Source organism: Cuculus canorus, chromosome 11 (genome assembly GCF_017976375.1).
Source record: "Cuculus canorus isolate bCucCan1 chromosome 11, bCucCan1.pri, whole genome shotgun sequence".
In the NCBI taxonomy this organism is placed as follows: domain Eukaryota; kingdom Metazoa; phylum Chordata; class Aves; order Cuculiformes; family Cuculidae; genus Cuculus; species Cuculus canorus.
Genome location: NC_071411.1, coordinates 8,900,529 through 8,926,011, shown reverse-complemented (window position 1 = coordinate 8,926,011; position 25,483 = coordinate 8,900,529). Strand labels below are relative to the sequence as shown.

Here is a 25,483-nt window from a genome sequence, read left to right as displayed (position 1 = left end):
CCAGATATATACATCAAGAAAGCCATTATTTTGACACCTCTGAGCTCCAGGCTGCCTTTAATACTAAAGCCTAAAGACCATAAAAGGGGGAATGTGAGTGATTCCCCTAATCTATCCTTGAATTTATATCAACCTTATTTCTGCAGTGGTTTATTGAGTACCTTCAGAACCAGCAATCAAGCATTGTAACCAGTATTGAAAGCGTTTTGAGTTAAAGGAGATAGGAATAGGCAAGTGAGCACTCCCATTTTCTGTTCGTGAAGACAGAGGAATCAGAAGTACAAGGGGAAAATTCCAGTAAAACCATATTTAAGAATCTTTCTCTGGAGACTGTTTAGATGATGGGTTATTTTTGTCATACTTCTAATGGGTGAAATTAAATCATTCTGTGCTTCTGCAAGAGGTATTTGCACGACAGATCACAGAGTAGAAGGGCCCTATGGCTGCTGTGCTCCTGTAGGAGCAGCTTTCAGGCTCCAGGATCCCAGTATCCTTTTCCTCTGCCTGCCCCACGATAGCCCCGTGTCCCCCGGGGTCTGCTCTGTGGTGGAGTGCCAGGGTCAGCCTGGGCACCTGCTGCGGGCGGCCTGGATTGGAGCTCGGGCTCCAGTCACGAACAGAGGTGATTCTGCCCCTCTGTTCCTTTCCTGTGGGATCCCACCTGGAGTATTGTGTCCAGTTCTGGAATCCTCAACGTAAGAAGGATATGGAGCTATTGGAAAAGGTCCAGAGGAGGGCTGCAAGGGTGATCCGAGGGCTGGAGAACCTCGCATAGGAGTACAGGCTGAGAGAGTTGAGGTTGTTCAGCGTGCAGAAGGCTCTGAAGAAACCTTATAGCAACTTCGAGTACCTGAAGGGCTACAAGAAAGCTGGGGAGGGGCTGTTTACAAAGCCTTTTAGTGACAGGACTAAGGGAGAATGGGTATAAACTGGAGAGGGGCAGATTTAGACAAGACATAAGGAAGAAATTCTTCACCATGAGAGTGGTGAGGCACTGGCACAGGTTGCCCCATCCCTGGAGGGGTTCAAGCCCGGGTTGGATGGGGCCTGATCTAGTGGGAGGTGTCCCTGCCCATGGCGGGGGGGGTGGGGGGGGTGGGGGGGCGGTGGGGTGTGTGTGTGGAACTGGATGGGCTTTAAGGTCTCTTCCGACCTGAACGATTCTGTGCCCTATGCTCATTCTGAAACCCCTTGCCCTGGGGGTAAGATCCAGGGACCCATGACCCCAGGGTGGGATCAAAGAACCCATGGCTCCAGGGTGATATTAAGGATCCTCAACCCCAGGGGCGAGATCCAGGGTGTCCCAGCCCCAGGTTCGATCCAGAGACCCCAACACCAGCCTGTGAGGCCCCTGGAGCACACAGGGCCCGCGGGCCACTGCCATGCCCAGCGCTGGGCCTGTGGGGCTGTGATCCCCAGGCTCTATCCGCAGTGAGGGATGCTCCCTCCAAGCGGGAATTATCCATCTCTCTCCCTTTTCCTCCTCCCTGCAGGGCAGTGAGGCAGCATGGCCACCACAGCAGCAGAGGCCGTGGGTGCTGGGGCCACGGTGAGGGCCAGGAGCACTGAGCGAGGGCGTCAGCTGTGAAAAAAACCATGAATTTTAACGTCTGGAACATCAAGGAGATGTTGAACACGCCGACAGCCACCGGGTGAGCTTGGGCCATGGGGTGGGGAGAAAAGGGGGTGAGGAAATAGTACGTGAAATTAAACACTTCGGGTATTTGACAGTGACAGGGTGAAACACAACTGGAGTTGCTCTATGGTTAATTATGGTCTTGTTAATAACGCCTAATTAGCCAGCTCCATGATCCTGTTTATGCCTGGATGGCTCCCGGCCTGCCAGGCACCGTGATGGATCCACCATGGCTGGGAATCTGGAAACCAGCATGGGTAGGAAGCTGCTTTGTTTGGGGCGTGTTTGGGACAGTCCTGTGGTCTAGCTACATCTGGTCAGATAAGTTAAATGTTCCCTTTTGCCTTGTACAGAGGGTAGATAAAATGAATCATGATTTGCAGTGCAGTTACACATTATGTAACTGGAGTTATTCTATACCCTGCCTTATACGCACGGCTCAGTTTTTTCCCAGTAGAAGTCAAAGAGCAGCTAAAACTCTCCATATCTACAATATATAGTGAAACAGCAAAGGTTACTTGGATGTAAACATCTAGAGAGTAAATACATAAGACTGGCTGCGTTTTCTACAACAGAGCATCACCTTATGCGCCACATGACTAAAAGAGAGAGCAAGATTTATTTCTTGTTTGACTCTGGAGAAACTAGTTGATAGATTTGGTCCTCTGAGCTTCTGTTAGTTAAATAACTCACTTATATAACTAACTGTTCAAATTCACAGTTTTAGTCATACTGTCTCTCTGGCCTGATGTTACCGCCGTGATGGATGATAATGTAAACATAATACTAATTTCCTTGCCCATTAGAAAAATACTTGTCATATATATATGAATTAATTGAATTTTGCACAGATGCAATGGTCAAAGGGGAGCCAATTCAGGGGAAAACATGTTTATAACCGTCATGGTTTTGTCTTTATAAATGCACATTGCATAATTCCATTGTCTTCTTGGTACCTGTAGATTTCTTTTTTTTTAATTTTTGTTTTCAAGAAGTTACTTCTAAGTAGTTTGAAAATTTCTCAGTTTCATTCTAATCAGAGACTGAGCAGGGGAAATTCAGAGAATGTATATAAAATACATATACATTTTTTTTATACATATAAATCATTCTGTGGAGTCATGCAGTAGGAAAGGAAATACATGGAAGAAGTCCAGGTGCCTGTTTGGAAAGGAATCATTTGAATTCCTTCCTCTTTCAAGGTATCCTGTCAGCTACAAAGTCTTCCCTTTTAACTCACTTATTAATGCAGGAAGAAAATACAGACAAGATTTTAACCCCCATTCCTCAACATTCCACATTTTTTGCAAGTGAGTTGAAAAAGCATCCATTAGGGCATGAAATGCTGCTGAAAAGAGCAGCTGTGTTTTTGAGGGGAGCTATGAAGGGGGAGAAGGTTCACAGGAGGCTAACTAACCTTTTCTAAAGGAGAAAAAGTTACTTACAGGAGTGTGTACGTGTGTGTGTGTCTGTTGAAAAAGGGGGAAGGATGTTGATTACTTTTTCCTAACTCACTTCTGTTACTAGAAACCTTTCTCACTCAGCGGGGGGTATGCGGTCTAATCCCCCGAATGCTGTCTTTCAGGAGCTTGAAAAATGAAACAAAAGCCAACATATAATCTAGGCAGGGTATGAATCACACTGTGAGTCCTTTGCAAGTTTGAGTCAGGTTGTTCCTTCTGAGAACAGCTGCCACCAGGTGCCTAGGAAACGCAGGGCTCCAGTGACACAATAACCGCCCGGAAGCGGTTCTGCGGAAGCCCAAGATTGCTCTGGTTTTTGTTCATTATCTATCTGTCAGACACGCAGACCGCTAGAAGCCTGAGAAACAGGGTGGGGAAACCAAACTATCTCTTTTACCTTTTTTAATGTATGAATATTGACACAATAGAGCTCCTAGAAACACAGGAGAAGGCAGATTGTGTGGTTGGACACTCTAATATGAGAGTGCCAATTATGTAAGGAGGTGGGAGGGTGTCACATGGGCAGAATGACAGCTATACTGTGGAGATAACTTAGACTCAATTTAAGTGTATCGACAAATGACACAATTTTTGTGGACTGAAATGCCAGATCTGATTAGAGAAGCGCTGTGCTAGAATAGCGCTGCTACCTGCCCAGACAGCAGGGCAAGTGAAGAAAGATCACAGAGGATGTGAGAACAGCAGCCTCAAAAGTAGTGATGCATCAATCAGCCTTTTATCGACCGGTTAAGCATCATGGGGACGTGATGCTGAAAGTACATTTTCAGACATCATAAACACCTGCCTCAGCCAGGGCACTCCCAGGGGAAGAGGCGCGTGTCACCTTGGCCCTGAGCCATCACAAGATCTGCATTCAGGGCATCCCTCTTGTAGTGCAACCCTAAGAGTGACCATGGTGAACTGGAGTCAGCATCTCCACAAGATCAGTGGAAACCAAAACAATGCACTACTTTTTAATTCCAGAAAGACACTGATGTAGTAATGAGGAAGCTTGTTAAAAAGAAATTAGACTGGACAGCCAAAGGGGTTAAATGCTTGCCTGAGGCATATATATTATTTAGATGTCATGTTGAAGCTCAGAAAAATTGGGTACCAGCTGTCAGATCAGATCAGATGCAAGAAGGATCAGTACCAGACTGGCACGATAAAGATGACTACTGCAAATGCAAGAAATTAAAGGCAATCAAAAATAGAAATCAACATATTATGATTTTAAATTGAAGTTATGAGAACTTTCTTGTTCCATGGGAAAAGCAGTAACCTGCCAAAGGCATAAAAGCTACTAATATGCCTAATTCCAAAGGCGTCAGAAGCAGAAATCCTGCCAGAGAGTACATAAGCAACATATGATGAAGACACTGTAAGGATGTTAAGGTCTGCTTGGGTCATTACTCTCCATAGCTTACTTCTGCTGCTGAGAAAAAAAAAACTTCCAAATTTAACAACCTCACTCAATCCATTATCCCATGAAATTCCATCCCACATAGCAGGACCACATATTCTGAAGTCTCCTTAAGGTCTCAGAATAAGCAGAAAATGAAGGACACCGCCAGGACAAAGATTGAGACAGCAGCCACAAAAATCCCAAGCCTTGGAGGAATGAAAAACTGGAGCTGTAAGCGCAGGCTGGAAGATGGCTTCAGACTGGGGAAGCAGAAGCCCTGTCTCCACATGTCTAATCCTTAATATAGTCAGGGACACGTTTTGTGTAAGTAAACAAGTTTGCCTCATGGAAATCTCAATCACCCTGTAAGGAAAAGGGCCTGTGAACCCCTGTGGCAAGTGACTGGCTCAGGGCACAGGGCTAAAACGGTTTCCAAGGTGAGGAATGTCTGGACAGTATTGAATCACAGCTGAATGAATAATGGGGTGGCTCATAGAAAGCAAAAATGACGTTGAGGAATTAAAACAAGACCAAAAGGACTCTGAGCTTGAAATCTGGAGACTGGAGGCAGTATCTGAGCTGAACAACCAAAAGGAATTTTGTTGCGGTTAACGCATTAGAACCAGTGCCAAAATCTGTTTGTAGAAATTCCTTTTAGAATAAGACGGAAATTATTTCTAGCGAGCGGGTCATGCTGTTCCAGAGGACGGAAAGCAGAAAAAATTTACTCATTCCTAGTGAAGAGGTCATAAATGTCTGGAAGCTGCAATAGCAGCTAAACCTCCTTGATTCAAACTCCTCCAGGCCATTGGATGATAAAGTTCCTCTGCACCCAAAGCCAACACTGATCCTTGCTCATTTGCTGAATACATTGGCAAGCAACAAATAGTGACAACAAGAGCAGCAAAGCAGAGCTAGAGACAGTTCCTATAGATACAGACTAAAGCCAGGAGAAAAAACAGGTGAACAACGGCTCCCAGAATTTCAACAGGATTTTTTTGTGATGAGGCCGTGCACCATAAATGAGGAGAGGCAGAAGGGGCTAGGAGTTTTTCTGGAGAGGAATCAGGAGGGAAAGGAACTTTATGGCACTGATCTTACTTAAGATTATTACCAGGAGAAAAAGATCTCTTCTTTGGGAAAGAACCTTTGCTGCACTTTGAAGAAATGTGTCAGGAAGGCATAAGTGAGCTTCACCCACAGTGCTTGGGAAGAAGAGGAATGTTGGCACAGGTTCCGTGGGGATAACAGAACCAAATAAAATCACTTATAGCAGCACTGCGGATAAATGTTATTTTGCAAGTTGTGAAAGACTCAGTTTGCTTTTCCAACTGACTCTTAAATCTTGGTGTTGGCACATAGAGTGGAACCAAACAACAGAGTAAAAATTACTGGTTTTAAAAAAGAGCAATAATTTATATTTATGAATGTTTAGCTTGTCTGTGCTCCTAGAAACACCTCAGAAACACAAGAAGAGGGTATTTATCACATGCCGTGTTTCTCTTGATGTGTTGTATCTGACAGCTGTTTAGGGGCAAGGCAGAGTCTTTGAGTGAAAGGTGAACGCTTGCATATGGCTGTGCTAAAATATTTGGAAGTAGAAATTAGAACTTAAGAAAATGAAAGAGGCTCCCAAAAGATCTCAGTTCTTCTGTGAAGTGGAACTTCCCACTGACAACAGGGAAACTGAGACTAAGAAGAACGAGCTGACTCCTCAGATGTGCAGAGGGCTGCATATTTTTAGATCACGCTTGTAATACAGAAAGGGTTGGAGTTACCAGTATCACAGTAGCTTGCACAAAGTTAGATGGGAAAAAGAAATCGATCAGCAGAGGATGATTTAGTGTTTTTCGGAGCTGAGAAGAACTTGTCTGGCATGTCTAAAGCTGGACACATACGGACGCATATGCTAGTGCCGTAGGAACATTATGAGCACAAATGTGTGAATGACTTCTGGAAAGGCTCATGTTAGCAGAAAGCTAGAAGTTCTCCTGGAGTGAACTATTGCATTACCTAGGAGGGACTTCCAACTGGGGTTAAGTATCTGGGATGTTTCCTTGCTGCTTATAAGGAAGGGTTTATATTTAGGAAGGCTCTCTTCAGCTCAGGCATCCTGAAGGGAATGGTCAGGTGGTTAGAAGCGCTGTGATTGCCTAATCATGAGTCCGGTCACAGATCTGATCTCAGTTGTCTGGTCTCACCACCATAGGCCCGGGCCAAGTGTGACCAGGCTGATGTCTTGCCCAGATAGTCTTGTTAGTAAAGATTGAGATTGAGATTGAGAAAACTGGCACAGGAGATGTGATGCCCACGTTGTAAGCAGGAGAGCTACCCGTGTGAGGTCACAGCAGCCCATGTGAGCACATCTCACCCTGACATGCAGGCTGGAGATTGAGAACATTTTCTCTTTTAAACAAAGCTTCGCTGAGATGCAATCAAGAAGCTGTGCTAGTGGGAGTTGTATTCAGATTTCTGTTTTAGTAGATTTGGGGTCTGCAGACAGATCAAGGGGAAGTTTTGAATTCAGACAGATTTATGAGGCTTTTTGAAAATCCAGAAACCCATACCTCATCTATTTTTGCCTGCAGCTCAGTGTACTCAGTGAGCTCAAAGCCAAAAGTATTAATACGATATTGTCACTGACACCACTATTTAATGAAGAGGGAGGCTGAGCAGTTCAAGTACTGCTACTAAATCCCTTCTCTGTGGTGTGTATGATGTTTGGTCTCCTTCCAGAACTGCGGATTAGCCAAACACGTCACTGCTAATAAATGTTGGGGTGATCGTCTTTTGTTATACGCATTAATTAGTTTCCTGTTCCTTCTCCTTTGCATACATGTTTTGAGATGGAAGGAAAACCATGTATAAGAGTATTTTTCATTAATTTTGGTCTGTAATTCCCAGTTCCAAAGGCAGTAACACGTCTCCATTTTGGTAGCTTAAAAAAACAGCAAGAACTGAGTGTATAAACCTGTCCCAGCTTTTCTTACCTTTGGACCTAAGCACTCCGCCAGACCTTGTGGATGTGGAGCAATGGAATAGTGATTATGTGAAAATGACAAAAAGTCTGTATCTTTGCTAGCAAAAGACTGAAGCCAGCCTTCAAAACAACGAGAAGCGGTGCAGCTGTGCAGGGAAATCCTTGTCTGAGGGAAGCTGGTGCTGTGCCACGAGCCTAGTCCATAAAGCAGTGGAAGCTGTGCTTCTGAAGAGGAGTAAACATAAACAAAGTCAAGGCAAGCTGCAAAAGGTTTATTTGGGCAACAGTCAGCAGCAAGAAGGGAATTTTTGAGTAGCATATTAAGTCTGAAATATGCCTAGTAATTCGGATTGATTTGTGCAGCCATATGCTACCTACTTATTTGTTGTCAGACTGAAGGCATCTGGAGAATAAGTGGCCAAGAAATGTCATCTATCAGTCAGGAAGGTTTACTCTGTTGGAAGTGTCTTCCAAATAAGGCGAGCAGCATCTGAGTTACAGCAGAAATTATTACTCAGAGTAGTGAAAAGAGAGAGAGATGGCACTTGCTAGGAGCAAACTCAAGTTATCCCTTAATCTTGGACTGACTGACCAGGCAGGCAGGGTGAGCTGAGTTAGGTGGCCAGTCCTGGTTTCAGTCTTTTGTATGCAGGATGTGCTGGAGAAACACCTTCTACCCTGTAAGGTAAGTGCAGGTCTGCCACACTGCATTTGTAAGTATGTGGCAGATTAAGACCAGACGGTTTGCTTTGTGTATCAAAACATGCTCTTAAATCCAGTTATAGGGATGGTGCCCTACAAATGAAGAGTGGAAATGAACATGTTGGGGTGGGCCTTGCTTGAACAGTTCCAGCAGGATGTATAAGGAGTTCTAGTTGGCTTTTTAATTGCTTGAGACTCATCAAATTTGCTCTGCCCTTTTTCAGGCCTAATAAGTTTTCCATCCGGAGCAGCGCTCCTAGCGACCACTCAAGTTTGAGTGATTCTCAGTTGCTCTTCGGCTCCCAGTTCTGGCCGGAGAATGTGCAGTTGGCAGTGGCACCGCTGGAGCTGGGCACGCAGCTGGGACAGCACAACTCCCAGGACGTGAGTCTCGCTCTCGCTCAGCCCTGTGCAGGCACACAGACACCATTCAGAGTTAATGGAAAACCAGGTGGTAACACTCACAAATGTTAGTAAATGCTGAAATCCAGTTATATTCTTGATACATAAATGTACTGAGAGTGACTGGACAAAGTAGCAGTCTGGTTGGCCAAAACCATATTATTGATAACATGTTACTATAAATAATTGTTGAGATAGGTTTTATTTTCTTTAATCACAATTTTTTTAATTACTCAAATAACATTAAATTACTTTCAAGCCAATGACTTTAGACCACCTGGCTAAGGGAGACTATCATAGCTATTCGTCTTTGAAAAATACTGTATTTCTCTCCATTAGCTTTCTGCAAGTGACAAAGGTATTTAGTATTTACTTCGGTACTGACTGAAAATTACCTTGCTGTACTGTTGTCAGGGCAGGTGCTTGAATGGTTTTGGTTGAAGAGCTTCTACACTCAAAATATTTATCCTACAGCATGTGATTTCTAAGGCTACCAGCCTCACCAAAATAGTTCCTGCACCACTAACAGATGCCATCAGATCAGAATAAAGACATCTCAGAGCAAAGATTAGGAAAGAGCAGTGGTGCCAGCTCAGTGGCCCTAGGCTGTCCTTCAGCTCCAGCCCCTATCTGCTGTCCTCTGCATTTCGCCAAAGATCTTGTCTGTTAACTGCAACAGCTTTTCATCAAACACAAAAAAGGAAATTCACTCTTCATGATGAAACAAGAAAATATAACAGAATTTGCATTTTCTTACGTTTTAAGGAAAAGGCATTTCCATTTTAGTTTCACAGTGTCTGGAAAGTTTGTAGAATGAGGGAGGTCTTTACAGCTTTCATAACAATATTAAATTTCTTATTCTGAAATGTTTATTGAAGCATGTGCAAAACTCATCTGCAGTCTGGTGATGTTGCTAGTTGGCAGCAAAACCATGTCACCCACCAGGAAATTCAATAGGATTTGCTTTGGATCCCTGCACAGGGTTCTCCCAGTGACAATTCTGGAAGCACTAGAATTCATTTCTAGACTCAGGAAAAAAAAAAAATCTACACACCTGATAATCAAAACCAGCTGAAAATCCTAAAGATGAGAGAAAAGCCTGTGTCTGGAGGAATTCAGGATGGTCTCAGTTCCACAGAGAGTCGATCTAACTGGGCACACTAAGTGAGCCATAATCTCATTAAATTCCTAATCTACTCGCCCAGCCTAATCTGTCACATCCAATCGCTATGATCTCTGTCTGCAAAGCGCTTGGTCCACAAGTGGTTTTTCCTAATTAATGTTCTGATTATTTTTATCCTTTAACATTTTTCTTTCTTTTGTGCAACAGAGCGAGCCCAGTATTTTTACCAAATACCAGACAAAACCACAGTTATTTGACGAAGATGCAAAAGAAAAAGGTTCATATAATTTTGGTGCAGGAAGGGTGAAAAATGTCTTGGAAAATTTTGAATTGAATAAGAACAAAATAAAGGACAAGTATGATCGGTATGTAGACATCCACTGGAAATTCTTTCTGTGCTGCTGGTTATCACTCCCTGCAGCTCCTTCTTCTCCTATTAAAAATCATACATGGTGTAGATGCTTATTTCTCCAACAAAAGTATCTTTTCCGCTTTTAAATAATCTCTGACTGGAAAGAGTCACAGGATAAGAGAATAGGGTTTATTTGCAGTGTGATTTATATAACACACTCAGCCATAAGCCACAAAGAACAACACAACTCTAACCTGGATTTATCTTTGTCCTTCTTTATCTAATCAGCAGGGGTTTTTTCTGTATTGACTGTCTGCAAGAGACCGTGTTTCTCAAAATTTTATAGACTGTGTGGGAACTGATTAAATGGACTCTAAGGGCAGCCTTCACGTTTAGGCCAGAGAAGGAGATTGCCAAGCATACTTTGTGCAGTGCAAGATGCAATGATTAAACCTTTATAGATCTGCACAAATCTCTAGGATTTTACTTTTATACAAGATTTTTATATTTTGAGTTTTTGGTAACAGACAAGTGTTAATTTGCTAATGTAATTTGCATCTGCTCTTTGTCAGATGTTAAGAATACAATGCACTTGTAGGTCCTAAAGGACTTTAAGGAACAAGCTACCATTTCAAGCTCAAAAATGAAATGAAATGGCAAACTCCCCAGTGCATCTATAAATAATTCTTAGCACTGTACATTTTGTAATGTAACATCCAAAGTGACATGCATTGTTATTAAGAGCCTTTGATTAAACCATGCTATGTATTTCTCTCTCTTTTGCAAAGGGCACTATGCTTCCGATAAAGGCAAAATTTGATTCTCTAGTACCTATTAGAGAAGAGGAGGATTTTTTAAGTGAATTGTGAGAAACGAACAAATAGTTTTAAATGTTTAGGCAGAACTCTTAATTATCATTCATTTCTTCTTTAAATGGATTATGCTACTTCCTACACTCCAGACTCACTCCCAGATTAGAAGCTTGTTTATAGAAACAGCTATATTATCTTTAAAAAGATAAACGTATAATTTATCAGTTTGTATCCCCCACAAGTTTGACTAATAAAATTAATATCTTCCTTTCCATAAGGCTAGAAAGATTTCAGAAGCCTTGCTTAAATCTCACAACTAGACTCTACCTGGCCTCCACCTTTCTGGCTGTTGCAATTTGGATCACTAAATGATTGATTTAAAATGATCTGAACCTTCAGAGAGGAAACAGGTTATTGCTTTGCTTAGCAACCACCTTTGCATTTTGGTTCAATGGGTTAATCATGAACATAGCCTACTTCCTGGTAGGCTCGCTCAACATAAAAGGATGCATAAAAGAAACCACAAGCATAATCTCAGGAGAAAAGGATTTGCAGTATTTGTTCTTCCCGACTTGGGCTTTGTTGATACTGAAGCTTTTCCCATATTTTTCCCCTGATTATTTTAGTCCAAATACAACACCCATGTACCCAGCAACTGGCACATCACCTCTGCCAAGGCTGGGTCCTCCCAGAGCACATAGCACGGTGGTAACACTCCAGCAGCTAACAGACAGTTGTGTAAATGCCAACTAAAACTTTCAAGAGAGGCATAAATTCTAAGCCAAAAATGAGAGAGTTTAAAAAGATGATATAAATTCATGTAAACGAGATATATGTGCATGCATATATACGGGGTTTTTTTATTACTCTGCATATCAGAATCCATACTTTCTTAAAACAAGTAAGAGTTATGCCTGCTGAAGTAAAACTTCAAAGGGTTACGCCCCCTGAAGTAAGCACACTTCTGTGCTTAAGCCCTGCAGTGTTTCATGTCTCATGTTTACTGTGATCTTTTCAGTCTCTGCCTACTTCAGTAACTTACATGTCTAGTTTATGCTTTGGTTTTTTTCATTTTAGAGAAGTTTTAAGCACCTTTCTTTCAAGTATCAAAGACAAGCTTCAAGGGGTAAGTTAATTCCAATTCATATTACAGAATAATGCCGAGTTACAAATGTTGCAGAGCATTCACTTTCTCTCATTTACTGTGCTGATATTTGAATTATTATGCTACTTGTCTTGAGCACTCGAGTACTTTATACCAACAATTGTCATTTTTTTTGCATATACTATTGTCTTTGTGGCCTGTCCTTAGGGCCGAGGTCTTCAGGGCCTCGTCTCATAGTCAGCAGTAGAATTCCTCTGGGTCTCTGGAGCAAGAACGGGCTGTGATGGCTGTCTGCAAATATCATTTTTTCTTTCTGCTTGAAGAGAGTAGTCTGCTCCTGAGAATAAGTTAGTGTGGTCTTACTCTCTGAAGGTGAAGGTGTGTCCCACAATGCTTTCATAATTAATTTGATTGATGCTATTATTAATGTTTTTTTACAGATTAGTATCGCTGTTTCAAAAGCTGTTAAGAATTCTGCAAAATTGCAGGAGCCTTTTGAGTCCTTCCAGATCTCCTTTGGGATTGCAACCAACAGCTGGACAAACTGTTCCAAGTGACAGATAAATAACCATTTTCAGGCTGTTCCATGCCATGAGTTGCAGTCATTGTTCAGTTACATTTGGGGCTGTGTTTTTGCAAACAAAGAAAGGGCAATGCATTAATGTTCTCATTTACTTTTGTTTTGGCAGATGCAAGCATGCTTGGACAAGTTTGGAGAAATGTTTGATTCAAGAAACCAATCCATTTTTGAGCACCTAGAAACCATTTCCAAGACACGTAAGTCCTTTTTGTATTTCTGTTAACAGCAGAGGGCACAGTCAAACTGCTGAATGTCAGCTTCTTGCCTCCAGCCTGGGGTGAACTAGGCAGGTCATGCCACTCACAGCAGCCCTTCATAATGGAGAAGAGCAAATAAGACTTATCCGTGGTATGGACTTGCCTAATTTTCCATTCTCTTTCTCTACACTCTTGCACTGTGTCAAAGAACTTAGGTGTTGCATGGTCAGGTGCCATGCAGACATAGATAAATGCACCTCTCTGTTTGTGTTCTGCCTCAGTATGATCATTTTTAGACTATCTGGAGCACTAATGGAATACACAGTAAAAATAACTTAGATATTTATATCCTGACTACCCAGTTTCGGTTTTTAGGGCTTTCTCAGATTTTCACGTGTTAGTTTGAAGTCTTCCATCCCTCTTCTACACTTGAACTGATTATGTATTAGATATGAGCAAAACTAGTACTGCTCATTTCTTGAGTAAGAAGCACATCATGAAGCACATTATTGCCATGATAAAAAGGTGACTTCCAAAAAAAGCCAATAATCAAAAATGCTTTTCAACAGCCCCACCTCTGAAGTGGCTGGTCACAGCAGTCTTGACTGAGGGAAAGTGATTCAGAGAAATTGTTTCTAATTTGGCTTAGATCTGAGCCTTTGAGTGTGCATTAATTTTTAGTACTGGCATTATTTTTTATCAACACCCCGTCGGGACTCTGCTCTGTGCTTGCCCCGCTCTGTGCTTGTCCTGCTCTGTGCAAGAGTGAGAGGCTGGCTTTAATAAATGCAAGAACTGTGAAAAGAGTTATACCTTGTGACTTAAAGGCAGCAGACCTTCACAAAAGCACTCTAATATTTACTGGGCCACAAAATGTGGCTTCCACAAAGCACAGCTTTGACAGTTACCCTTCAAGTCAACACAGCCCTTTCAGGCAAAAAGAGTGGGGTCTGGTGCATTCTGCTTGAAGCTGCAATAGCCTCATTTGAAATACCAGCCTTGTTATGCTAAGAACACTCCTTTGCTGTGCTTGGCAAGTGATCTTTGGTGGGACCTTAACGTAAGCAGAAATCTATCTGCTTTGGCCAGCACAACGAGCTTCCTATCATGCATTTGCCCATCTCCTAATTACTTCAGTGCCTCGACTTGTCCCCTCTGCAGCAGTACTCTGCCTAATTTCATATACCTCTTGCACAGGAATTGTTGTCATGGCACTGAAAATCAAATCCGTTGTTCACGATTGCCCCTCTTTATTCCATACCATTTGCTCAGCTGTCCTGTGTCTTTTCCATACCCATTTTAAATAAATGTGCTTTGAATGAAATGAGAAACCTCCCAGAGGTGCCTGCTGCTAGATTTTCAAAGCAATTGAAAAGAAAAATTGGCACTTTCTGTAATGTATTATGCTGCAGAATGCTGAATATATAATGAAAATCATCACACACTCCACAGTGTTGTTCTTTTTATATTTCTGGGAGGTTCAGCTGTCACTGGTTAATTGCTGATAAACACTGCCATTTGACTGATATCACAGTGACGGGTAATTAAGTTCCCACTAAATAAATACTTACTTCTACTAGTGCCTTGAAAAGATCCCTTCTGAGGCAATTTCTTTGAAAAAAATGGTATAAAATTCCTAAACTCGGGTGATAAAGAGCTACATTCAGAGCTGATAAAGCACTGAAGGCCAGTGACTGATGATACAGTCCCTTGGGATGTGGGTAGCATGGTAGATACGTGTGGCAGTGGAGGATTTCACAGGTAGAAAAGGAATGCAGAAGATGAAGAACCTCTCTTCAAAGAGAGAAGTAGCACACCAGGACATTCAAACAGCTCTGAAAAGCAAAGAAAGGTGGAACTTCAAATCAAGTCTGTCTTCTTTAAAAGCACGTGAGGAGTATCGCAGGCCTTGTTTATTGCAGTGGGCAGCAAGGGCATTTGGCACCGTCTGTCCAGGCACCGGACGAGAACAAAACAGAAAATATTTTCCAAAATATATTTCCAACACATTTCCAAGGGCTCTTGGGCTGGCGTGCTCAATGCAGTAAGATTAAAAAATGTTCTCTTTTGAGGGTTTGTCCATATGTTCTTGCACACAGTGGATAGAGCTGTCTGGCACTGGAGATGGAAGAACATTTGCCTCAGCAGCTTCCACAGAGGCACAGCTGCTCTATTCCCCACACACACCTCAGCGCGCTGTGCACAGAGATGGAAAGAGTCAAGCAGAACCTATGTCTTCAGCTCTGCCACCTTATATAAGGGTTTTCTAGTTGACTTGCCTGCTCACCATCTCCTTCTGATTTCAGCTCCTGTAACTGATTTCTTATTATATTTTTCTCATTGTCATTTATATACCCACACTTCTATCAAAACTTTCTATTTTTTAATACAAATCCCAATTTCCACAGCTCAACCCTTGCTGAACTGCTTTGCTTTTCTGGTATCTGGTATTTCCAGCTGTGACAACTCACAACAGCTATATCTTTCGTACCACCTTGACTTCATTGCAAATGAGGAGGACATTCCCAACCAGCACAACACAGGCAATCCTCTGATGTTCCTGCCAGCAAGGGTGACAAAATAACATGAACTATGTCCTTTACAGAGGTGGGAGCTGGTGCAATTCTCTGACAAAATACAGTGCCTGGTGGGCAGTTTTCAAACATGACTTGCTTTGAGACTCCTGAGGGCCAGTAGTTATTGGCGAGGTTTCCTGGGAAATTTGCTGTGTTTATAACAGTGAGATTTGAGCTTGTTTACTGTGAACAGTATGGCCTAGACTGGGACACCCAGTCCAGACTCCCTTAGGTTCTGTATTGATTGAAAAGTCAAAACGTTTAAAACCGGTAAAGCAAATGTCTTTCCCGTGCAGGTGCTCACTAGCTGTGCAGTGACTGGCAATGAAAGTTGTTGGGATTAGGGACCTAACGAGACTCCAAAACATGGATGGTGAGAAGATGTGTGGTTGTCTTGGTGAATCCTGGAACTTCTCAATGCCACACTTGAGTGCTTCAGGCTTTACCTGCTGTAGAGCAGGCTGAGACCAAGGCAGCTCATCCCATGGTTCTCTGATGCAGATGCCTTCTGCTGTGCTGCAGAAGAGGAGCCAGGATAAGGAGGCACAAACCAGCTGACTATTCGTGGTAAACCCAAGCAGGATGCAGTCGTGACAGCCCAGATGTCTTTCCCACTATCACAGCTCACTTGCTGCCTAGAAAACGCAGTGCGCTACTGAGCTCCATAGCTGTCTTCCCTGCTCGTGTCTCACCAGGTTTATATATATAACCTCCTATTTCCCCTACTGAACCGGGCTGTGGAGGAACAAATCTCCCTCCAAAGGGTTATTTAAAGCCTCTGTGTTGTCAGTGCCAATCTCAGGACGAGTTGCATAAATGATGATAGATAGGCATCAGAAGCAGTAGCTGTTTAATATTCCAAGGCTGGGAGGCTGACGCTCCCTTCCCTGGCTGCTCAGGCTGTAGTTTCAGGTGTTAGGAGTACAGCTGCACCCGAGTACGGGCTGATCTGTGGGGGATGCTCCGCAGCACAGGCTGGCAGACCCACCCCGAGATCCTACAGCCTTTTATCTCATGCCAGATTTCACATTCCATATGTTATTAATGTAAACAGTAGCATCTAAAACCAATGGTACAGCAAATCAAAACACAGCTATGTTCCACGTTGTAAGAAACTGGTTGTTTAGAATAAAATACCTTCAGAAACACAAGTCTGTACATAAGCTAAGCATTAGCCAAGCAAAAATCTTCCCTCTATGGTCAAGTTATTCAATAACTATCTGCTGCAGGGTTTGTTTGAAAAAAACTTTCTCTGAAGCAGCCATTCTTGATCATTTTCAAAGACAAGAGACTTGACTAACAGGGTCTGATCTGATCTAGTTTGGCCATCTCAGAGCCTGATTTTTCAAGGCTAGATTAACGCTCATTTTTGTTTTGTTTCATAGTGTTTGACAAGTCTGAACACTCCTCTGGTATGGGAGCCAGAGAGGGAAGGAGAGTGCCCCTCCTCTGTACCGAGGTTTTTTTTTTTCTGCAGAATACTCCTACACGTACAAATGAAACGCGTTCAAAGGACTGGCTGTTGGTTGCTTGCCTGCAGCACGCTGAGTCAAATGTATGTGCAGATCACAAGCCCAGTGGATGCAGTGCTATTTTTAGAGTGAGGATACCATGTTGTAAAAGAACAGACAGATCAGGGAAATCAGAAAGTTTTAAAAATAATTCTGAGCTAAAATTAAGTGCATGAGAAGAGCAGCAAGCTGAGGTAAGCTTGATGATGCTGGCCTTCCTGTACCCTTGCTATGCAGAGACGGAAGGTGATGGAATGACATGAAAGGAGTTTCCTCCTTCGATCACTGCTGCTTTCCTTCTCTCTATAGGCTTGCAGGCCAGGAGGGGGCTGGCAGGCTGACCAAAAACCTGTTCTTGGATTGCAGTTAGCCCTTATGTCTAACCAGAGAGATGTGAAGTCTAAAAGGACCCATTCAAACGTTTATTCCACTGTTTCAAACCCATTCTGCAAGCCACAGCTTTCCTCTGGTGATCTCTGAAAAAAAGACTCAATCTATCAGAGCAAAAGACTAAAAGCTTAAAATGGCAGAGACGGAGCAAGGGCAACCAAATTGCATGCAACAGCAGAGAGCTTATTGGTTGAAGTGCAGATAAGCCTCAGAAACACTCCTACAGAGAAGAAGACAAAGCTGTGGGATGATGGGCATCCTGAAAAAAAAAGAATAATTCCCCCTGAGGCTGGGTCCGGGAAGAGATTTAACTTGATGCATGTGAGGAAGACACATGGATGAGGCAATTGTAGGGTTCCTTCTCAGAGATGACTGCAGTGTGCACAGTGCCCAAACATCGCTCCTTCGGAGGAAGGCAAATAAAGATTAAAGTACAGCCTGACAGAGGCTTCCCGCTGTTCTCAGCAGGCACACTGTCCCTCGAGCATCAGTCTTGCTACACCTGAGCAGCACCTTCGTCCCTGTGCCACCAGGCACCTCTAGTGTGCGTGGCTGAATAAGCCAAACACTTTCAATCTCCTTTCATAAGAGGAGATTATCATCTAAGCACTTAATTATCTTGTAGCTTTTCTCTGCACGTGTCCCAGTTCAATCGACTGGGACTGCGTGTGGGCTTCCCAGCCACCCTGGGGTGCAGAGCCATTCCCATCAGCCAGAGACTGCGCACAGCTGCACCCCGCTCTGCCCTGTCTCCCCCGTAGCCCTTAGTGCTGGCATTTGTGTCTTTGTGTCACCTGCTAATTACCTAAACGCCCACTGGCTTTTGCACCCAGGTGACTGGCAGATTTTAAGCAGGTCTTGAGGAGCACCTTCCAAAGTCATCCTGTCCTCTCATGCCACTTCTCTCAAGAGCTAAAGTTTTCCCTTTAATTGAGGCTTATCCACTTAATGTTTCTCAGCTTTTTTCATATTATGTGACAACTTCCACTGAAAAGCTTTGTTTGAATCTACAGAAAGGCCACTGTATCGCCTTTGTCTAAGAAGTCACCTCTTATCCTAATGTATTACTTTAGTCAGGCACAATCCGCCTTTTATAAAACCTTGTTCCTTTTTATTCCATTTCCCTCCATGTCTTTGAGTACTCTTTCCCATAAGATCTATTTTAAAACTTCACACAATATAAGAGCAAACTAGTAAGCCCATAATTGCTCAGATCTCTTTCCTTTCTTCCTTCCCAAATGCACCTTTTTAAAATGCCCCTGGTTTTTCAAAGCCTTTAGTAGTTTCTCCCTGCCTCTCCCTAATAGTTTGTAACTCTTTGACCAATGCCATCTAGAATTTGACAGAACGATATAGCTCACAGAGCTAATGAAGTCCCTGCAAGCTTAATGAAAACAGGTGGGCAGGAGGAGGAGAGGAGTGCTCTGTGGCTCTGCAGTCTGTGAGCACACAGTTCACTGAAGAGCCGAGATAAATACTCCACGTGCAGCAATAGCTTCACCCAGGCTTTCAGCTCCACCAACACCAAAGTCAAGCAAGCGTGTTGGATCTGTAGCAAAAGAGGATTAATTAATTGCAGAGCTCTCTTAGCCCCTTGTTGGAACGTAGGCTTTATTCAGCTTTTTCTTGGCCAGGCAGTCCTACCGCAGGACTCTGGAGTTTCAGTTTTCCCAGCCTGTTGGCTTGGCAATGCTTTGTTTTCACAGGAGTGCTTTGCATCCTGTTTTGTTCCAACCAGCCAATGCTCCAGCCCAGCCACACCAACTGTACACACCCTCCTGTATTGTTCCCAGCAAAAAAACAGACAAGTCCAGTGAACAGCTCTTTCTCTCTGTCCTAATTTATGATTTAAAGGAAGACTTCTGTAAGATTGCTAAGGATTTTTCATCTCCCCATGTTCTGCAGACTGTTCCCATGCTATGGTGTGTCATGCACAGCAGTGGTTCCTAGAAGAGTAGCTGCATCTTCCATGTGAAAGTCACATCATTGTCCAATCATATAATGAAAATACCTAACTTTTAAACATTTTTTCAACAAGATTGACTGAAGCCAAGAGCATCTTTCTCCAGTTTAAACCCTTCCAGGTTCTCCATGCCCCTGCAGGACACTGCTGGGTCCCCCTTGCCTTCCAGCATTCCAGTTGCAGCTGCCCAAGTGCTCCGCACAGCTCCCTGGTTCAGACGGTCTCTGACCCCATCTCTTCCTCTGCCCAGCAACTGGAAACTGCAGTGCTTTGCGCACTCCTTTATAATTCCCCCCTCTCCTTTCAGGCAGCTTTCCTTCAGTTACCAGGCTCCTGTGCTCTTCTGGTATGTAGTCTCTGGTTGCACTTCTTAGCCATTACCCTCTTGAATTTATTTCCTGTTATCAGTGATGCTGTTCTTCCCATCACACGTTCAAGCTCCCATTTACCACCAGCTGCTTACAGAAGAGGGCTGATTATCCTGGGGTGGGTCAGCTATACCGGGGTCCCCCTCCTGTGGCCATGCCTGTTGTGCTGTTGGCAGACAACTGAGCCTCAGCCTTCCTTGTGTTGAGCCAACCGCCTTTTGCAGCTCTGGTAGCCTTTCATCTCCAGCTGCCATATTAATAGAGCACAGTAAATGAGGTTTGGCCTGTACGCAGCATCTTATAAATTTCAAGTGCTTTACATTAAACATCTACCCTATTGTTCATCGCTCAGGGCTCGGAGAGATCTCAGCGGGCAAATCACCAGGGTTGCACAGCACAGTGAAGTATGTCATGCCAAGCCATGGAGGAAGTAGCAATAGTATTGATAGTACTTTATTCACATTTATAAATGAAAGACCAAATGTGTTTTTTATTGATTTCCCTGTTTAGTGCAAGATGCTCTTCAAAGTCACTGTGGCTCGGTGCTGAAAGCTCTGGCAGATAAAAGCCAAATAGAGCAGACACTGCTGGAGATGGAGCGGAGACTTGCAGCCGTAAGTGCAGAAATTAATCTTTTATTCTGAATCTTCGTTCTGAATATCTCCCGCTTCTTCAAAACACTCACTGCATATTAAATTGCCTTCACATGCTGGATTATAAACTAGGCTGCTCCTGTTGTAATGAAGGGATAAAGACATACGAAAATGCTAATTCTGGGCCAGATACTGCCTGGTGCTTACCCAACCACTAGTAAGCCCAAGTGCTGCAGGCTCTGAGGAAGCCCTGGTCAGTGAGTAGGGAGCCCAACAGTGCCCTGTCGTGGCAGGCCAGGATGGAGCACTGCTCCCTCACACTTGAGGCGCAGAGCATGTCTGCGAAGGGACTGCAGTGCTTTGTCCCTTCAGCAGGATGGCTTCCCAGGGAAAAGAGGTGAAAAAGGAACAAGTGAGTGGCAGAAACAAAAAAATGAACTGTCAGAAACCTCCTGGGTAGGTCTGGTGTCTCCAAAGACCCTGCTGCAAGAATTGCTTTCAGCAGGGATGTGTCATGCCAGTGCAAGAGAAGGCAGCACTCCTGGGAGAACCAGTGTCACAGCAGATTAGAGATGTGCCCCAACCCCAAACCTCGTACATGTGGGACAGTTTGGGACCATGTGTTACACAGGGAGATACAAATTGCTGTCTCTAGGTTCATATGTGACTTAAGGGATTAACGGACGCATGGTACCTAAAAGTTCCTGGTCTGAATACTATTATTGCACCGTTTAATGCAATTGCATTTGCAAATTTAATGCAAATGCAGTTGCTTATTGCTTCTGCTTGGTTCACTGTCTCCCCAGAAAGATGCGGAGATTTTGGATGTGAAATCCAGCGTCCAGCTGCTGAAGGAGGGTCTGGAGACGCTGCCAGCTCAGCTGAGTGATCAGCACCTGAAGCTGTGTGAAGAACTTGGCTTCCTGAAACTCCCTGACACCTTAGCTGAGCTGCGCAAGTTCCTTTCCAGTGCCAGACCCCCCCCTCACATGGCAGACAACTCTTCCCAGACCTCCCCTGGCCCGTGCCGGCACTGTGCTCAGGGCAAGGATGCACACCAGCCGTGCTGCCAGGGCAGGGGGCTCTGCAGCTCCTCGGCTCAGCCTCCATCTCCCCTCATGGCAGTGGGGGAGCAGCAAGGAGACTCCTCCACGAGGAATCATGTCACCGGGAGTGGTGTACCTGACGGTGACCCGAACACAGCTTCAGGAGGAAAAGTCAGCCCCACTGCTACAGCAGCATGTGGCAGAGAAAACACCTCTGTGCAGGAGGTGAAATACGGTTCGGAAATACAGAGCAGTGCAAACCATCTTTGCCTGTGCTGCGCTAGCAGTCACTTTTCCGGGGGCAGTCAGAAAAAACACTGTCCTGTACCACAGGAGCTGCCTCTACCAACTCCACTAAGGAAGGCAGTCAGGAGAGGCACTCGAGGATTTGGAACCATGACACCGTCACAACAGAGACAGCCTCAGCTTTGCCACCTTTCTGTACAGAAAGCAGCATCTGGGCGAATAGACGATAACCTGTCCACAGACCTTGAGGTGGAGAACGCAGCTGTAGGGAGCAAAGCAAAACAGAAGCCAACAAGGATCCCCTGGAATAAAGCAATGGGGAGGAAGAAAATGTGCCCTGCTATGAGAAAAGGTGAGCTCTCTCGATGTGCTGATGGTGGGCTGAGGCAAAGGAAGGCAAATGGGATTATTGAGTCGGAAAGCTCCAGAAAAAAATCCTTTCCCAGATACATGGTTGCCCTCAATTTAGGAAGCTCTAATGTGGTTTTTCCAGCTCCCAGTCAGCAGCTCCTCAGCAGCACTCAGCCGAGGCGCACAAAGAATTTCCCACCAGTGCCTTGTTCCAACAAAAGCCTGCAACAACTTGCAGACAGAAAGAAGAGAAGTTTGGAAATTAAAAAAAGAGCGAATGTTTCCAGTGCAAAAAATAATTTCTGGGATTCTTCTCCCCAGGAGAATGTACTTTCCCTGACCAGCTCAGTAGGTGAAGATCAGTTGAGCTGCTTCAGTCTCCGAAGCCCTGCAAGCTTTAAGAAACCACATCCTGGCAATACCCTGGCTCAGCAGAATATGGCCTGTTGCTCTTTAGTTTTTGATAGTGATTATTCCGACTGAGGGGGTTTGTTTCATGTTCGGAATCCTCAGTGCAGTCTTGGCCACCTTGGTTGCAATTTACTCCTTTAGATGTGTTACCTGCTCAGTCAGAGACAAGGCTCATGCCTGGATGTTTGAAAGTCTTTTTGCCCAGATTGATCAATTGTAAAGACAGTGTTGGATCTGAGGGGAAGCCCTCCCATAGCTTGGGAAACCGATGGGATCTGTATTACTTTACCTCCCTGCACCCAGCAGAGATGCCGCAGGCTCCAATTACCATTGTATTTCCACAGCAGAGAAGTACCTGTGGAATCTGCCAAGACTCTCACTGGGGAGGAGAGGGCTGGCAGAGCACAGACGCGCAGCTCTATCAGATTTAGCAATAAGATCTACTTTTCAATGTGATAGATGTAACAGAATCTGTGGCCACAGGCTTTACTCTGTTTCTCACTTGTAGTCTCTATGTTGGTTTACATGTCTAGAAGTTCAGATTTTCAGCTCCCTAGGCAGTAGGAACATCGTTCTGGTCGATTTTTATAAGTTTCAGGTTTGTCCCAGGAGTTGTGAGATTTGGACAGGGTCAGGTTTAGCTAAGTAAAGCCAAATCCCAGAATCTCAGATTCACCAGCTATTGCATTTCTTCTCCTTTTAGGCTGAAATTTTTTGGTTTCAGAAAATTTGGGAAATGATTCGGTTCCTATCTTATTTGCCTCACATATCTCTTAACTAATCAGGGAATTCTCCAACACTCACTTTCAGTTTTTGATCTGACACATTACCACCAAAAGAAGCATTTTGGTGTTGATGAAACAAGTCTATTGCCACAAATCCAACTGGTCCGAGTTGCTCATCCCAAGGGAGGAGACTGGGATCCCTATTTCCTGGCTTTAATAAACTCATTGTGTCTTCACAAAAGTCCAGCGTCTTTGCATTGTTTTTTCAGGAGAAGCAAGATCCTGTTTCAGCTGTTTAACTCCCCTGGATCGTGGAACTGGGAAGATTCAAATTTTTTAAGCTCCTCTCTGATGTTTGAAGAAGGAAACCTCTGCCCTGGCAGTTCAGCATTGCTTCGGTGATGCTAATTAGCAAGGAGAAGGTGTGGGGAAACCCCAGAGCCTTGGGACCCCCAGCTCAGCGAAGGCACTGGGTGATGGCAGCCGTTCATTTTGCATAGCCGCTTGCACTCGCCTCCCCAGCACGGCCTTTCCTGGGCAAAACCTTCTCCTCAGGGCTCCCCATCTCTGCGGTCCAGGGTCCACAGGGACAAGAACAGGGCCCTTGTGCAGCCCTGAGCCTGAACACTCGCCTGGCTGTGCTCAGCCAGCTCGGCGGCACATGGCTGAGCTTGGAGGGACCTCTGGAGGTGTTTGCAAGCCCCTGTGCCGAGCCAGAGCAGGCCCTGGCTTTCCTGCACCCCAAGGAAGGAACACTCGTGCCATGGGGAGCAATGCAGGGCTGCCCCAGGGACCCCGCAGCCCAAACATGACAGCACACAGTGAAGTCCCAAACAAAATACCCAGACCAAGGGGGTGTAAAGGCAACAGCAGCCAGCGATGCTTCCCCCACGCCTACCACCTCCTCAGGAGAGCAGTGCAAACCCCAAGGTGCCACCCCAGCCCCTGCAGCCTTGCCCCATGTCTGCTCCTGCTCAGGGTCTCCCCCAGGGCTTCTGCTGCCAGCAAGAAAATTTGTCCCAATATGGCCATGATGATGGCAACTCCTCTCCCAGCCTTGTCTGACAAAAATGGAAGTGTGCAAGCTGCCGGCCCTGCTGTGGGGCCTAAGGCTGGCATCCAGAGCTGGGAGCCACCACACTCTTGGGGGACACAGCAGCCTTCCCACAGGCACTACATTTGCACCCCAGGGGAGCGGGTCCCGCCCCCATCCCGTACGCCCAGCTTACACGGCTCTGAGCTCACTGTCTGGGGCTCCTTGCTGGAGCTCCTTGCGGTACCCTGTGCATGTGTTTTCTCCAGGCCTTTGCCACCACGGGGCTGTTGGGGATTTGTGGGTCTTGCCCTGCCTTTCACCAAAGCTCCCTGGGGAAGATGACGGGGATGCTCCCCCGAGCAGCACAGCCATGAGGGACCATGGAGGGCACAGGATGGTATCATAAAACGTGCACAGTAGTCATGAAGGAGCAAAACTGGGCTCCGAGCTGTTCATGGGCGTGTAATTGGGGCAGTTTTCTCCTAAACTGGGGTTTTGTCCTGCTTCCCTGGGGAGACCCTAGGAGAAGGCAGAGGGCAGTGGCCAAAAGCCAGTGAAACCCAGGCTGCTGTGGGCACAGGGGTGTGAAAAAGCAGGTCACATCCTTGCCCAGAGTCCCCAGCTGCGCAGGCAGCCACCGTGGTGGCACGGAGCGGGACTTGGAGCAGGACTCTCATCTTTTCATCTGCCGGTGAGTCACTCGGCAGAGGAGGAAACCGCTGACGGCACTGGGGATGCGGAGGTGGCTGCTGCACCCGTGCCTCGTGCTCAAGGCACCCCAACGACTGCGGTGCACGGGGCTGCCTCCCCACAGCCCACCGCACGCCCGGCACCGCGGCTGCCCCGTCTCCAGGGTGAGACCAGCGGAGATGCCTGGCGCTGGCAGTGCCCGGTGCGGTGCAGGCTCGCCAGCTGACTTCCCGGCCTGTGCCGCTGCCTGGCGCTCCCTCCACATGGCCTCCCCAGTGCTAATCCCCAGATTAGCTGCCTGCCCTGCATGCTTTGTGGGGGTCAGCACACCGGCACTGCCCAAATTCCATGGCCCCTGCGCTCTCCCGCAGGCCCTGGCCCGGCTGCCCATGCCCAGCCCAGCAGCATGCCCGTGTGCCCGCGGTGAGCCCAGCCCAGGGATGGCAGGGAGCAGGACGGGGACACTGCTGCCAGCACAGTGCTGCCGTGGGGACCTGAGGTGCCACATGTCCCCCTGGCCTGGGCAAGAGGAGAGCAACAGGGACAGGGGGTTGACAGAGCTGCAGAGGCTCAGGGTACAGCCTGAGGGAGCCGGGGTGCGGGCAGGGAGTCGGGGTGCAGGGAGCTGGGGTGCAGGCAGGGGGATGGAGTGCAGGCAGGGAGCTGGGTGCAGGCAGGAGATGGGGTGCAGGCAGAAATCCAAGGTGCAGGCAGGAGATGGGATACAGGCAAGGAGTCAGGGTGCAGGCAGGGAGATGGGGTGCAGGCAGGGAGACGGGGTGCAGGCAGAAATCCAAGGTGCAGACAAGAGATGAGGTGC

The 25,483-nt window shown here is 45.6% G+C and overlaps 1 protein-coding gene across 3 annotated transcripts; it reads left to right on the top strand.

The window, feature by feature from the left end:
* Window positions 1-1,520: 1,520 nt before the first annotated feature.
* On the top strand, window positions 1,521-25,438 carry IHO1 (interactor of HORMAD1 1). 3 transcript variants are annotated; one of them, XM_054077081.1, is made up of 7 exons: window positions 1,597-1,652; window positions 8,411-8,570; window positions 9,919-10,076; window positions 11,953-12,001; window positions 12,670-12,757; window positions 20,076-20,179; window positions 20,965-25,438. In XM_054077081.1, the coding sequence occupies exons 1-7, from the start codon at window positions 1,597-1,599 to the stop codon at window positions 22,282-22,284; spliced, it is 1,935 nt and encodes a 644-aa protein (XP_053933056.1). In that variant the 3' UTR covers window positions 22,285-25,438. The 3 variants fall into 3 exon arrangements, with proteins under 3 accessions (XP_053933054.1, XP_053933056.1, XP_053933053.1); XM_054077079.1 differs by lacking the exon at window positions 9,919-10,076 and having other exon boundaries at window positions 1,521-1,652; XM_054077078.1 differs by lacking the exons at window positions 1,597-1,652; window positions 9,919-10,076 and having other exon boundaries at window positions 8,227-8,570.
* Window positions 25,439-25,483: the final 45 nt, after the last annotated feature.